This window comes from Mesocricetus auratus, unplaced genomic scaffold, assembly GCF_017639785.1.
Source record: "Mesocricetus auratus isolate SY011 unplaced genomic scaffold, BCM_Maur_2.0 Super-Scaffold_100025, whole genome shotgun sequence".
Lineage (NCBI taxonomy): Eukaryota > Metazoa > Chordata > Mammalia > Rodentia > Cricetidae > Mesocricetus > Mesocricetus auratus.
The window spans coordinates 5,457,942-5,473,903 of NW_024429206.1; the positions used below are offsets into that span (position 1 = coordinate 5,457,942).

The following is a 15,962-nucleotide window of genomic DNA, read 5'->3' on the forward strand; positions in this document are numbered from 1 at the left end:
TTGATTGCTGGGCTCAAAGGTCTCCCCTGGGGACTGTGACTTTTCATTTTGAAGTTCCTGGGAGCTGCTTGGAGTCAGACAAGAGTATCCGTGGCTCCCGGGACCCCTTGCCAAGGAGACCCCTTGCCAAAGAACCTTCACATTTTCAATGGACTAAACAGGTTATCCGCAGCTCACCCTCTACCCAGGAGGCCAAGGACACAGGACTCAGACCAGTGTCCCGACCATGCTGGCCTGGAACTCACAGAGATTCACCTGCCTCTGCCTCCCAAGTGCTGGGACTAAAGGCATGCGCCACCACTACCCGGTTCATGTCTGTCTTGATTGGACCATTTGTCTGCACCACTGGACTGAGTCCTCCCACTGTAGATGACCCAATTCAAGCCGCTGGTGGATAAAAAGTCCTGAATGTTTAAAAGCCAGTGTGTGCCCCTGGATAGCTGGCCCAAGCATGCTCCAGTCTGGCACATATGTGAACTGAGAAGATTCTTCTGTTACCAACACAGGCTACTTCTGTGACTGACATTGACTGGTGAAACTTTTGAGGGCCATAGCTGTGAATGTTGCTCCTGTGTGGTGATTCATTACAGACCGTGGTTGCTATGGGTGACTGCCTAGGAGTAGCCAGGTCTTGGACCCACCCTACTGAATCAACATTTGAGGCATTGTCCTGAGGTGGAGGGCTGGAGGGGAATGGGGGCTCCTGAGGGGAGAAAGCCATTGTCTTTTCCTTTTAGACTCATTAATTTTTGCCTTGATTTGTTTTGTTTTATATTTTTTAAAGACTTATTTATTTATTATGCATACAGTATTCCGTCTGCATGTGTGCCTGCATGCCTGAAGAGGGCACCAGATCTCATTATAGATGGCTATGAGTCACCATGTGGTTTCTGGGAATTGAACTCAGGACCTCTGGAAGAGCAGCCAGAGCTCTTAACCTCTTAGCCATCTCTCCAGGCCCTATTTTTTTTTTATTTTTTAAGACAGGGTTTCTCTGTGTATCCCTGACTGTCCTGGTACTCTCTCTGTAGACCAGGCTGGCTTGAACTCAGAGATCCACCTACCTCTGTCTTCCAAGTGCTGGGATTAGAGGTGTGCACCACCAGCGCTTGGCAGTTTTAGGCATTTTTTAACTGTGATGTCAGATTGCTTTTGTTTTTTATCTTTCCTGAGTACCAATTCAGGTTAGCTTTGTGCTGCACAGGCTGGCAGATGACTTTGTGAATGGGGGTGATGGGCTGGTGACGGGACCAAGGCAAGGCTGAACAGCTGATGAGTAGGAATGACCCCCACCTGGCAGGCCCTGGTCACAGTTCCTCCCTGGTGACCTTCGAGAAGCAACTTCACTGTTAGGACTTGTCTTTTGTGCAGATACGAAAAAGACACCTTTGATGATGGTAAATTAGATGCAGTCAGGCCGGCTATAGTTTGACTCCCTTGAGCTTCAAAAAAAAAGTTTATCAACTGTGTGTGCCAAGGTTTCCTGAGAGGGGAGTGTGTAAGAAAAATCAAACATCAGAGGCATATGCTGAGTACACGGTGGGCCTAAGGCAGACCGACTCCTGCTGCTGGGATTTCTTGGCATTTAGATACACTATATATACATATCTTATAATTTACCAAAATAGCCAGAGACATTTGCTTTAGCCAATTCTGCTGCTTAAGGAAAGGGAGAGCTTGAGCAGACAGCTGTCCAGCGAGATCTGTCCTGTCAGGGACCATGAGGACCTGTAACTCGGGAGTCCTTGGTCAGGATAGCTCTCTCTCTCCATCTGGGCCTCTGGCCCTAGTTCCCTGAGTCCAGGCTGACAACTGAAGCTTGAATTGATCTGTGATCATCACAGAGTAGCACTTAGGGTCCTGCAGACAGGGCCGTCACCTCAGAAGAGAGCCCAGTGCCACCTAGGACTGTCTTGGCTTTGACTCTCCTTACTCATGCTGTTCAGGAGCTGTGTGACCCTGGGTAGGTTACTTCACCACTCTGAGTCAGTTTCATGGATTTTAAATAGAGATGGTAGCCATTACCATGGGAACTGAAGGTCTCTCCGTGTAGACAGTGCCTTGAAAACACTGGTGATGGTGTTCACCCAGGGCTGGTGGTGTGCTCGATGTTGGCTACAGAGTGGGACAAAGGTCATATGGTTCTCAGCCCTGTTGTGGTGAGGTCACCAAGTGCCTTCTCTCACAAGAGGACTGTGTGCTCACAGCCTTGCAAGACACAGGGACACCTCAGAGGGGGGCTGTTGGTAAAACGCTTGCCTTGTGAGTAGGAGGGGGGCCCACATTCAAGCTCCTGAACCCACTTTTTAAAAAAGCCAGGTGTGGGGCAGGTGTTGCTAATCCCAGCTCTAGGGAGCCAGAGACAGGTAGATCCCCGTGGTTCACTTGACAACTACTCTAGCCTGCTTGGCAAGTTCCTGGCCAGAGAGAGACCATGTCCCAAAAAAAAGGGGATGGCCCCTGAGGAACAACAGGCGTGTTGTCTCTGGTCCCCACACACATGTGCAAACACGCATGCACACGGACTGTGTTGTGATTTAGGCATGGGTGGGTTAAGAGGCCCAATGAAAGATGTGTTCCGCTTACAGCAATAAGCGGGGGATGCGGGGGTGGGGTGGGGGGACAACGACGCGGTGGTGGGGGCAAGTGGATGTGCTCCGTAGGCTGAGGACCAGAGAAGGGAGGTGACTAGAGACAGGACCCCAGGACCCAATGCTAGCTGAGCTTTTGTTGTCTGAGGATTTGTCCCCTCTAGAAGGGATAGCACGGTGACTTCTGAGGTGCCCGCCCCCTCACTCCACCTCCACCAGCTCCTGTTTGGAATGGGGTTTGTCCCAGCTGTTGCTGCGTTTCTGAGAGGCTGAGGAACCTTCAGCTTGAGACCCTAACACAAGGAAGGAGTCCCCTGGGGCGGGTCCTTAGGGGTATGTCATCCTGGTTCCTTCCTGTCACGGTCTCTATTTCCTGGGCTCTGTGATGTTGACAGCCTCTACCACATGCCTTTGTCATCATGAACTGAGCTGTCCACTGTTCCTCTCTCACCACAGTGGCCTGGGAGCCTCAGAGACTGTGAGACAAAAATAAAAGATTTATTAAGATGTCATGCTGGGCGTTTGATCACAGCGAAGCTGTGACAGGTGACGGGGCTCTCTAGGAAGCCAATGTGGTTAATACTGAAAGACGGCGAGAGAGGAAGGGAGACCAAGGGCAGGGGCTGTGTGGTGACTGTGATGGGACCAGAAGGCTGTGGGATGGAGGGTGGGAGCCTCGCGTCAGGACTACTGTGTCTGCCTCTTCATTCTTCCAGTCAGACAGGGAGACATCTTCCTGGGGAGACACCTGTAAGGCTAAACAGGCTGTTGGGTGACTGAGATCCCAGTCACAAACAGTCCCTTTTAAACTTGTCCCATGTGCCTGTGCTGTTTTGCATTGGGGCCTCTGGCATCTGACAGCCGCTGATGAGTGGGTGTGGCTAAATACTGCAATTCAAGGAACAGGACAGAAATTGCCAGAGTTCACTCACAAATGACTCTTGCCTGGTCTCCTTCAGAGCCAGCCTGAGGCCCTCTTAATTTTTATGTGCATTGGTGTTTTGCAAGCATGTCTGTCTGTCTGAAGGTGTCAAGTCCCCTGGAAATGGAGTTATAGACAGCTGTGAGCTGTTATGTGGGTGCTGGGAATTTAACCTGGCTGGGTCCTCTGGAAGAGCAGCCAGTGCTCTTAACTGCTGAGCCCTCTTGCCGGCCCCCTTGGGGGAGGGGGCTCTTAGATTGCTGTGGTTTGGGAAAAGGCTGCCCAGGGAAGGGACCTCTCTTTTCAATGTCTGAGGTTCTGATATGTGGAAGGAAACCCTCGTTCAATATGGACCCAAAGACTGACTGCTGTAGGAGGTGGTGGAAACAGGTTTCAAGCTGGCGTGAGAAGCCCCTTCTCAGCCAGAAGAGTCCTGAGATTAAAAGGCTGTTTTAGGGGGTGCCAGATGCAGCAGAGGCGTTCTGCCCAGGTGGGTGCCTACATGAGTTCATCAAGGGTGATACTTAAACACGTATGCATTGTAGCAGTGGGCCAGAGGAAGCCCTGAATACTCTGGACTCGCTCGTGCCTAAGGGGTTCCAATTAATTGACAAGTGATGTGAGGTTTAGAGAGGCTACCGTGCCTGCACCAGGACCCTTAGACACTACACTGCATAGCAGCAGGAGACCTTAGATTCAGTACTCCAATCTCTGAGAAATTTGTAAAAAGATTTGCGTGTGTGTGTGTGTACATGCACAATCAGAGGTCAGAGGAGAATGCTGGATTCCCTAGAGCTGGAGTTACAGTCACACAGCCTGGACACTGGCAACTAAGCTTAGGCCTCTGCAAAAGCTGCAGACACTCTTAACCCCTAAGCTAACCCCTTAGCCCCTCCAGCCCTGTGACTTTTTTAAAAGGTAGGCTGACCTCAGTTATGATCCTCCTGCCTCAGCTTCCCAAATACTGGGCTTCCAGGTATGCACCAACATGCTAGGCTCCAGCATGAGTGTTCTTAACCCATAGGCAAGTGTTTCCCTACAAATGCCAAGAGCACTTGAAGAAAGTCGCTTAATCACCAGCTCTGCATCTCACCCCAACCCAGAGGCTCTACACAGGGTGACTCAGGGACTCCAAGCTCAGTAAGATGCTGACTGTGTCTACAGAAGTTTGGAAACATGCTACTGATGTTGAGTGCTACACCCTTGAAGGTCCCTTCTAATACTGAATTCTGTCATTAATATAAATGATAGTTTTATGTGGATTTTATTCATTTTCCAGTTATCCCTCGTTGACTGACGAGCAGTGAGCTTGTATCTGAAAAGCTAACTTGTTATTGTGTTCATTACCTTCCTCGCTGTGACAAATTACCCAAGGAAAACGATTCAGGCAGGAAAGGTCTGTTCTGGTTCATGGTTTAAGGGGATACAGTCTGTGATAGCCAGGAAAGGTGTGTGTCTGCAGGAGCTTGCCCACGGACTGGGCAGATTAGGAAACAGATCCACAGCAGGGTCAGGCTCTAACCTTAAGACTCATCTCAGTTCTCCCAGTCAGGCCCCTCCTCCTAAAAACTCCATGGTCCCCTAAAACATCGCCAGGAGTAGGAGACCAGGGGTTCACATACCAGCCTGGCCATGCAGTGCGCACCCCCATTGCCATTTTGATCTTCCACGGTCCCCAGCAGACTCTCCTGCCAAGCTCTGCTCATATTCTAAGGCTTCCCTAGCCCAGAGCTCCAAAGTCTTCTACATTTCTGCCACAAACCAGTTCTGAAGCCCCAGAACCCTCTCTGGTCAGGCTGAACACAGCAGCAGGTTACTTCCAGGAACCAGTTTCCTGCGTTGGTGACATTTCTCCTGTCGGTGATGAAACACCCAGAGGAAGTAACTTCAGGAAGAAATTGGTTTCTTTTGGCTCACAGTCTGAGGGACACTGCTCATAACTGTGGCACAGCTGTGCTGACTAGAGCCCACTGACACCTGCAGGGAACCAGGAGGGTTGAAGAAGTTTTGAAACAGGGCCCAGCTGGCTATAAACCTCAAGGCCGACTCCCCAGTGACCCACACCCTCCAGCTAAGCCCCACATCCTGAAGGTGCCACAGACTCTCAAACCCAAGCCATCAACTGGAGACCAGTGTCCCAACAAATGAGCTGGTGGAGACATTTCCATCCAACCACAATAATAATGATCACAGAGAGAGAGTGAGGGCATCTACGAGGCCCAGACAATGTTCTCTGCACCCCCTCATGAATGCCCACTTCAAGGAGGCAATGTGCCCTAAAGGCAGGTCTCCTTACTATCCCCACCTCACAAATGGTGAAGCTGAGGCCTGGGAGGAAATACAACTCATCTAAGGTAGGGGTGCTCTCACAGGGATGTGGACAATGCTGTGAGATAGTTTCAATTCTCATAACTGGAGCTGAGTGGGATGTAGGTTGTGGCATTTAGCAGGTGGGGACATGGCTAAATACCCAACAGTGAGATCTGGTTTAAAAGGTCAATCATGTCAAGGAGAAATGCCCCTGTCACACCTGGGACCTAGAGCGTCACTGTAAGGCCCGTGTTAAAGGCTCATTTACCAGCCTGTGAGAGGAAGTTGGGTCATTGAAGGTAGACCTTTGAAGAGGTCCCGGGATCACCACCACTTTTCTGTCTCTCTGTGCTTCCTGGATGCCCTGAGGTAAGAGACCTTGTCTGCCTACACATTCCTGCTGCCAGGCTGTGTTTGTTAAATCACCACTCTCCTAAAACAACAGAGTTATTCCAAGACAATGGAGACAACCAGCCATGGACTATCCCAAGGCAAAGGAGCCAGTAAACCATGGGCTACCTCAAGACAATGGACCCAACCAGCATGGGCTATCCCAAGACAATGGAGACAACCAGCATGGGCTATCCCAAGACAATGGAGACAACCAGCATGGGCTATCCCAAGACAATGGAGACAACCAGCATGGGCTATCCCAAGACAATGGAGACAACCAGCATGGGCTATCCCAAGACAATGGAGACAACCAGCATGGGCTATCCCAAGACAATGGAGACAACCAGCATGGGCTATCCCAAGACAATGGAGACAACCAGCCATGGACTATGCCAAGACAATGGAACCAACCAGCCATGGACTATGCCAAGACAATGGAGACAACCAGCCATGGGCTCTCCCAAGACAATGGAGACAACCAGCATGGGCTATGCCAAGACAATGGAACCAACCAGCCATGGGCTCTCCCAAGACAATGGAGACAACCAGCATGGGCTATGCCAAGACAATGGAACCAACCAGCCATGGACTCTCCTAAGACAATGGAGACAACCAGCCATGGGCTCTCCTAAGACAATGAATCCAACCAGTCACAGGTTGTCCCAAGACAATGGAGCCAATTGGCCATGGGTTAAGACCTCTGAAACTTTAAGTCAAATGTCTTTCTTACTTCTAGATTGTTTTCTTGGATAATTTTGTTGGAAATAAGGAAATCTTATTAACCTGTCGGGATGAAATAGCGAAATAGAAACTACTAATAACACAAGAACAACCACTTAATGCAGAATGGCACCCAGTATACCCAGCTAGAGAGGTTACAACCAGAGGCCAACCAGATGGTTAGTTCCATTCCTCAGTCCCACAGGATGGAAGGAGCAAACCCACTCCCAAAAGTTGTTATGTGACCTTCCGTGTACACACACACACACACAAACACACACACACACACACACACACACACACGAGCACGCGCACATGCACTAATTTTTTTTTGATTTTTCGAGATAGGCTTTCTCTATATAGCTTTGTAGACCAGGCTGGCCTCAAACTCAGAGATTCCCCTTCCTCTACCTCTCCAGTGCTGGGATTTATGGCATGCACCCACCATCACCACCCAGCTATAGAAATAATTTTTTTAAAAAAGAATCTGTGAGAAACAAATAAAAACAAGAAATTTGTGTCTGGTTTCCCTGGGTGGCTGGAGTTCCTGCAGTGCTCTGTAACTGTGTTTATCACAACTGGTAGGAAAAATAGTCCAGCCAACGCATGGATTTTTTTCTGTTTTTTTTTCTCATCACAAAGCTGTCTTAATCCTTTGGCCTGCATAAACTGGTCTACACTGGGGCCCAGTAATCCAGTGTGGGGTGGAATCCGCAACCCTGTCCCCACACTTGGAAGGTAGGATTGTTCCCCTCCCTGCGAACGTTTCTCTGCAGAGGAAACACAATGGACAATGAGGGCTAGGGTTCGGCTCAGGGCACACCATGTACTTAGCATGGTCAAGACCCTGGTTCAATTCCAGCACCAAAATAAATGAGTTTTAGAAGGTGGGGGCTGGCAAGATGGCTCTGTGGGTAAAGGGGCTTGCAGTATAAGTTTACAGATGCAAATTCAGTTTCTGGAACCCATGTGAAGGTGGAAGGAGAGAACCAATTACATACATTGCTCTCTGGTCTCCACATGTGCGCCGTGGTGTGTGCACCTAAACACACATTATACACACATATAATAATAGCTTTTCTGCCCCCCCATAATGAGTTTCTCGACAGATGCAGTAAGGCAGATCAAGCTGAATTGAAAAAGTATAGCAACAGGTATATTTGAACAGAGCAACTCTCAGGCGTGTTCTCTGGTCCCAGAGATTGAAGGCAGAGAAGTCACACATCTGAACTAATGCAGGAAGACTTTATAGGTTGTAGGCGATGGGTGATAACACAAGCTGGGTTTGTGCCCAAGTATGGTCAAAAGCTGAGCGCTTCGGCAGGGGCCTTGGGGGACAACTGCAGGGGAGGAAGTTGCAATAGTTGCCAGAAATTCGGAATTGGGCTTTTTGGCACCTTTCTTCCCTTTGTTCAGAGACTCTCTGAGCGGGTGAGGTTTGGAGAGAGATGAGTGGGGAGGGAGGGAGGGAGGGAGGGAGGGAGGGAGGGAGGGAGGGAGGGAAGGAGGGAGAGAGGGAGGAATGGGGCTTTCTAGATCATGCAGGGTTGAGCCAGAGGTTCTGGCTTAACACATAATAATAATAATAATAATAATAATAATAATAATAGTAATAATACTTTTAAATGACAAATGTTACAAAATAGGAAAGGTTAGCTTGAGTCATCTTTGGAGGATGGATGGACACTGCCTTTTTTCAGTTATGGCAAAATATATGCAACAAATTTCATCATCTTACAGCTTGTGATAGCATACACCTGTAATCCCTGAACCCATGGTGGTGCATGCCTTTAATTCTAGCACTTTGGGGGGCAGAGGCAGGCAGATCTCTGAGTTTGAGGCTAGCCTAGTCTGTAGAGAGAGTTCCAGGACAGGCTCCAAAACAATACAGAGAAACCCTGTCTTGAAAAAACAAGGAAGAAAGAAAGAAGGAAGGAAGGAAGGAAGGAAGGAAGGAAGGAAAAAGAAAGAAAAAAGAAATTAAAGCAAGCCAGTTGGCTGGGTGGTGGCAGCAGAAGTACACGCCTTTAATCCTAGCACTCGGGAGGCAGAGGCAGGCGGATCTCTGTGAGTTCGAGACCATCCTGGTCTACAAGAGCTAGTTCCAGGACAGACTCCAAAGCCACAGAGAAACCCTGTCTCGACCCCCCCCAAAAAAACCCACATTTTTTCAAATCCTCAAGTCTGCATCCATCAGATGCTGCTTCCTGTCCCCCCTTTCCCACCAACTCCCTGGCAACCACCATTCCACTCCATGTCTCCAAAAGCATACCTACTCTGGGCACGCCATCCAAGCAGCTGCACCAAGTACTCATGTTCCATTCTGCATCCTGACTTCAGGGTTCACTCTTGCTGCAGTATGGACCATAATATTTTTCCTTTTGCAAGGCTGAATAGTATTCCAGTCGACTAGATATACCACACTTTATCTGTGGGCAGATGTAGGCTGTCTCCACGTTTTGGCTACACTGATAACATCGGGATGCCCATGGGATGCAAACGCCTCTTTGAGACCACTCACCCATTTCTTTTGGGTACGCAGCCATCTCTCATAGCTATGGGAATCGGTTCCAGAACCTTACATGGAAGCCATAGTCTGTGAGTACTCAAAAGATATGAACTGGTATGGGATTTACACACAACGCCACACATCCTCCTGTATACTTTAACACATCCCTAAATTACTTACAGTCCCAGTCACAGGGTCAGCATCATGGAAACAGACTGTGTCATTGAGAGCAATGACAAAGCCAGCCTGGATGTGCTTAGTGAGGAGGCCACACTGCTCTCTGTTTTGAGCCCACAGTTGGTCCATCCTGTGCAGACCCCTAGCATATAGATCTTCTAGAGCAGGGAGATCCCTATTCTTGAGTTTCTGAGGCCCCACCACACTGTTCCACAGCAGCCAAGCCGTCTCCCACCCTACAGGCAAGGTGACCATGGCCTGCTTCTTCTGGTTTGGGTTTTTGTTGGCTTAGGGCTTATGGTACCCAGCTGGTATATGTGAGAGAAGGCCGCAGCTGTTAGAGGCAGTGTGGACAGGAGCCCCAGGAAGCCTTTGAGCAGGTGACAGCATGACATGACTGCTAACAAAGTCCCTCTTGAGACGGAGCCATTGCTCAGCCGTTAAGAATGCACACTGCTCTGGCAAAGGACCTGAGATTGATGGCTCACAGTGCCTCTGACACCAGCTTCAGGAGACCCCGTGTCCCCTCTGTCCTCCGTGAGCCCCCACCCTCATGTGCACATACTTACACACAGATACATGCACACATAGAAAAAGATTCTAAGCTAAGTAAATCTACAGGAAAAACCTTCCAGTGGATGAGCTGAGGGCAGGCTGTTAGGAAGCAAGGTCAAGAGTGGGGAGGCCTGTGAGGAGCTAAATCCTGCTGAGAACAGATGGGATGTGCCTTTGGGACCTGGTGACTGTAGAGAGAGACAGGCTGGAGTGTGGATGACACTGAGACACAGGGCAGCAAGATCTCCCAAAGACTGAAAGTATGTGAGAGAAAGTCAAAGTTGGCCTCAACAGTTTGGAATGGAGGTATGGTCACCAGGGGATGGGGGCTTGGGAGTGTGGCCACGAGAGAATGGGGGTGTGGCCACCAGAGAATGGGGGTGTGGCCACCAGGGAATGGGGTGTGACCACCAGGGGATCGGTGCTGCTAAAAGAGCAGGGATTGTAGATTCAAGGGGGCTTGGTGGCTAAGGTCACTCACTGATCTTGCAGAGAATCAGAGGTCACTTGCCAGCACTATATTGTCAAGAGGGTCACAACCTCCTCCCGGAACTCATGCAGACATACACACATTCATATACATTAAACAGATATAAATATTTATTATTTTTTAAAAGAATTCACGTTTGGCTGCTTGCTGCCACACCAGTGCAGGCATGCATCTGCTTCTTCATTTCCTGAACCAAGTCAGGTCCAGGGACCCAAGCCAAAGCAGAGGAGGACAAGAAATGTCAGAAGCATCCATTGGAGCCTCACTGCCCAGTGTCTTCCCTGGCTCCTATGTCAGGTCAGACATGCAGGGGCGAGCAGGCTGCCAACTTCATGGATGAGCATCTAGCCTCAGGAAGATGAGGTCAAAGACCCAAAAGCACCCCAATGGTAAGTGTCAGAGGCAGTATTTGAACCCAGCACTGCCTGACTCGGATCCCCCATTTTATCTGAGGCCAGCAGAAATGACACTGAGGTGTCAGATGCATGCTCTTTCACAAAGACGGGAATGTGAAAGAGGAGAGATGGTGGACAGAGCACATGGAGACTACAGACCTGACTTCACAGCATCCTTTGAGGGCCTGAGTGTTCTGACCCTGTGGTCTTCTGTGGCCATCCCTGAAGATGCTCATTCATCATGCTCTACCCGATAACTTCCCACTCTGGGCTTTTCCTCACAAAGTCCCCTCTTTCTGAAACGCTCCACACTGGCATTTGTTTCTGAATGGTTCCTAACTTAAATGGAAGCTCTCCTCGTTCTCATCATCATCTAGAATCAGGATTCCTGCATAGCCCGAGGCCGGATGCACATTTAAAGCAGTTATGAATTAGATGCACTCAATCCCTGCCTCTTCACCCAGGCCAGAATTGCACAACACAACCGGGAAACCAGTGCTGCCCAGAAATGGTCTAGACATACACACAGTAGAAGCCCCTCGCCAAGGAGCGAGCATCTGAGGACAGGGGCAGATTTTGTTTATTTATTTATACTATGTATTTGTCCTGATCAGCTTTAACTATCAACTGGTCACAACCTTAGAGGAAGGCCACTTGGCCTGTGTGCCTCTCTGTGAGGAACTGTCTCAATAGTTAATTGTCTTAGGAAGGTCCAGCCCACTATGGGTGGCACCAGTTCCTGGCCAGGTGGTTCTGAACTGTGTAAGAAAGCCAGCTGGGTACAAGCTGGTCAGTGAGTCAGCAAGCAGCATCCTCCGTGGTTCCTGCTGTACCTTGACTGTGAAGTGACTTCCCCAGTGGGAGATAATGACAGTCAGTGCGCCACTTCAAGTTCCCACCCTGGCTTCTCTCAGTGATGGACCGTGATGAGGAACAGAGGCCAGATAAAGCCCTTCCCTCCTCTATGATGCAGGATGTCTTAGCACAGCCACAGAAAAATAAATAGAACAAAATTACATTGCATGAATTATTTCACATGTAAATTATATAATTTATATTAGGCACATGCGGCCAGTGGCTACCTTACTGTGGCTGTAGAAGACAGCTTCTCCAAGGTGTGGGCCATTTTACCTTAGCCATCCATCCAGTCCTTTGTACCAAGGATGGTATCAAACTATTGAGTGGCCAGGTGTGGTGGCACACTTTTAATCCCAGCACTCAGGAGGCAGAGGCGGGCGGATCTCTATGAGCTCTAGGACAACCTGGTCTATATAGTGAATTCCAGGAAAAGACAGAGTCATCTGATGACTGGGCATATAGATCAGTGATGGAGTTTTCTTAGCATACATGAAGCCCTGGGTTCCATCCCCATCACCGAAAGAAAAAAATCATTATCCTGGGAAAGAGAAATCTCACAAGGCCTGCCTCGCATGGAGTCCAGGATAATGAAGAGCAGCATACAAACTTTCAGCTGCCCCACAACCCACATGATGTCCTTAGCAGACAGCAGGTGAACAAGGCCTTTTGTGGTCTCAACTGGGCCATGCCAGAGCTGTGCAGCAGGGCCTCTGGGTGCACCAAAGACTACTTTCTTAGACTCTTGTGCTGCTCCCCTCCCCTCCCCATCCCAGCAATCTGCTTAGAGGCTTAGGGCCTATGAACACCCAACCTCCCGCAGGGCCCAGTCTGTTCCAGAGTCCACTCTTGCCAGCACTCTGAAAAAAATTTTTAAACCATATTGCTCTCAGGAAATCTGCTGCCTGCAATCTGCGCATAATATATGCAGGGCATGGTCTGAGAAACATCTAAGTCGTGATGTGTAACCCACTCAGATTCACACAGTTGCCTGTTTTCTTTCTCTTTTAGCTTCCTTGTTCTTATAAACGGAGGCCAGCACATTCACAGACTAATTATGACTTCATTCAAGTGTATCTTGGGGCTTTCTTTTCATAAACATTTTGGCTTTTTGTTTTTATTTACCTGAATGTGTGCCTGTAAGCCACATGTGAGGACAGAAGAGGGCATCCGATGTCCTGGAACTGGAGTTAACAGGTGTTTGTGAGAACATGGGTGCTGGGAACCAAACTTGGTCCCCTGGAAGAGCGGCAGGTGTTCTTAACAGCCGAATGGGCTCTCCAGCCCCTGGGGTTTTCCAGCAGCCATTTTGGGGAGTCCAGAAGCACTAACCTATATCACTACCTTTTATAAATACTTCAGATGTAATGACAATAGCAAAAAGGTAGTGTCTATTGCTTTGTGTTGTCAAGCATTTAGCACACATCTCATTTAACCTTCATAATAAGCAAATGAATCAAGAATTATGATAGTCATTTTTTAGGACTCGAACCTGGGTACTCAAGTATGCTAGCCACACACTGTGCCACTATCCACTTGTCCCCATCTGTCCCGGGCTCTTTATAGTTAGAGAAACTGAGTCTTAGAAAGGCTAATGACTTGAGGTCAAGATTTGAACCCAAATCTGCCTGGATGAGAGCCAATGTTCTCTGACAGTAAACCATTTAACCTCTCTGATAGATAGTACATGTTCTTCTATTTGTAAAATATTGAGATTGAGAATTGAAAATCACCCTGAGGGACAGGATGGATGCTTCTTAAGCTACCTGTAAACTGTAATCACTGTATCTACTTTGTGTGTATTGCATCACTGTCATATATTTAAAATAAAATTTATTATTATTATTATTAATAGTAGTAGTAGTATCATTATTATATTTCTGAGACAGGATGGGGTTCAGACTGACCCAGAATGTGTATTTTTTGGTATCTCCCTCGGGTGCTGGGATTCCAGTCCTTCATCTCTAGACCCAGCTTCACTTAATTACAGATTATAGTTTCTCTATTCTCACTGTCCCTTTCTGTATGTTTAGTGCTGGGAATGGGATCCCTGGCCTTGTGCATGGTAAGCAAGTGTTCTGAATGAGCCGGCCCATAGTTCCCTGTTTTCACTCTCTTTTAGTTATGGACAGAATCAGTATGTGATGTCATATCCATATATTAGTAACCTGAAGGCACGTATGTCTTTGGCTAAATTCACATGCTCTGCCAGTGCTTGACAATCCATTCCACTAAAGCTGTCATTCCAATATGCATTCTTATTTGGAACACCAAATTTTGTTTCATTTTTTTTAATTTTGGATAATTGTTTGGCACTGTGGACATGATGCCTGAGCTCAATGAGAGCTCGGTGGCATGAGTTCCTTGAGGCATCTGTACTCTGACATTCATGTATTTATGTCTTTGTATATGGTATATGGACTTTGGATATTAGAAGTGGGTACAAATTAAAGCTGCCATTAGTCAAAAGGGTATTTAAGGATCTATTAACAAAAGCTGAAAAGCTAGTTCCAGGACAATCTCCAAAGCTACAGAGAAACCCTGTCTCAAAAAAAAGTACAGTTTCAATTAATGAAAATGTATAATGAAAATTAATTTTACATTAATTGAGAAGTAAACATGACAACCTCCACGAGCACTCAGAGCCTCAGAGAAGCCGGATCAGTCACTCTAAAAGTCACTTGTGAGAATTCTTCAGTAGCTTGAGATGTTGGGGGGACTCACATCATTTTTAAAGTCAGTCATGTACACACAGGCTAACAATAACCAAACCTTCCCAAAAGACCCAAATGGAAGTGACTTCCACCTGCCAGATGACCAGAGACTCTTAAAATTAAAGCCGGAACCCCATGAAAATATTATCCTTCGTGTCCCTGTTCAGACGTTTGGAATTTGCTTAACAAATCACTGTCGCTTGTGGCCTGAAAAATACCTGCAAATCCCCCTGAAGGCCTCTGTCCTTTCTGGTGCCTCTCTGTCTTCTCCTAAGATTCTTAGCGTGAACTAGGTAACCCCCCCCCAATTCCCCACCTCAAAGGAATGCATTTCTAGTGAGGCTTACTCCAGCTAGCTCTTCCCCAAGCCCTTCATTCAGAAGGCAAGAGTCTCCAGGCACAGCTCACGATCCTCTCATTCACATGCTTCCCCAACCTGCCCCATCCTCTCTGCTAGGAAGGCATCCTTGCTGTTTAGGCATAACATCGGTCCTTTCCAAAAGACCTTGCAGGGGGAAAACATCAGGAATTGCACAGTGTGAGAGAAAGACTGGTAAGGACATATACCAGCCCTTGTCAATTCAGCCCTCATTTCCAAACCGCATCCCACACGCTCTCACAGCATAGACCTCAACACCCCTTCATGGTTGAGAGCGATTATCACGGGAAAACACGGAAACTAAGGATTCCCACAAGGTCCTGACAGATCTAGAAAAAAAAATCAGAAACACAGCTGGTCGAGGAAAATGGCTTTTCTCCTTCAGGCCCAATTCTTCCGTCTGTAACAGCATTTTCCGATTCAAGAGGCCGTGCGGGGATGCACCCCTGCAGGCTCTGCTCTTCTAAAAGGCACCCCGCCTGCCTCCCTTCGCCCCCGCGGTACTCACGGCAACTGCCTGAGCTGGAACAGGTCCTCCTCCATGTCCGCGCTGCGCCAGGGCGAGCCTGGGCATGGCCCTTACATGGTGGAGCACCGTCGGCGCGCCGGCTTTCAGCACCGGGATGCTGGACAGCTCCACCGCTTCCTCCCTGGGCAGCAGCTGGGGGAGGGAGCCCTGCCCGGGAGACAAAGCCGCCGCCGCCGGGAGACCGACGGGAGTGGGCGGAGGACGAGGGGAGGGCTGCGCGGTAGAGGGGGCGGAGCGAGCCCTGCTGCTCCCAGGAGCCCACAGTCCGTTGATTGGGGGTGTCTGTGAGGCACCCCCGCCTGCCAGATGATGCCTCCCTCCCTGAATGTTCGTAAGAATTTATTAGTGTTGTCAGTATGATGTTCTGGAAGCTTAAGCTCTGGGATGGAGTATAGATTTTCTTGGGAATGTTCTCCATGCATT

The 15,962-nt window shown here is 48.6% G+C and overlaps 2 protein-coding genes across 3 annotated transcripts in view; one reads left to right on the forward strand and one right to left on the reverse strand.

The window, feature by feature from the left end:
* The window catches only part of LOC101823484 (SV2 related protein), a 58,376-nt gene extending 42,629 nt beyond the window's left edge, over window positions 1-15,747 (reverse strand). The window contains exon 1 of one of the 2 annotated variants that reach the window (XM_040731583.1): window positions 15,519-15,747. In XM_040731583.1, coding sequence (XP_040587517.1) covers window positions 15,519-15,553 — 35 coding nt within the window. In that variant the 5' untranslated portion in view covers window positions 15,554-15,747. The remainder of the gene's footprint in view (window positions 1-15,518) is intronic. The other variant, XM_005078933.4, reaches the window with a different exon arrangement.
* The window catches only part of Usp30 (ubiquitin specific peptidase 30), a 52,997-nt gene that overhangs the window by 6,397 nt on the left and 30,638 nt on the right, over window positions 1-15,962 (forward strand). The window lies entirely within an intron of this gene.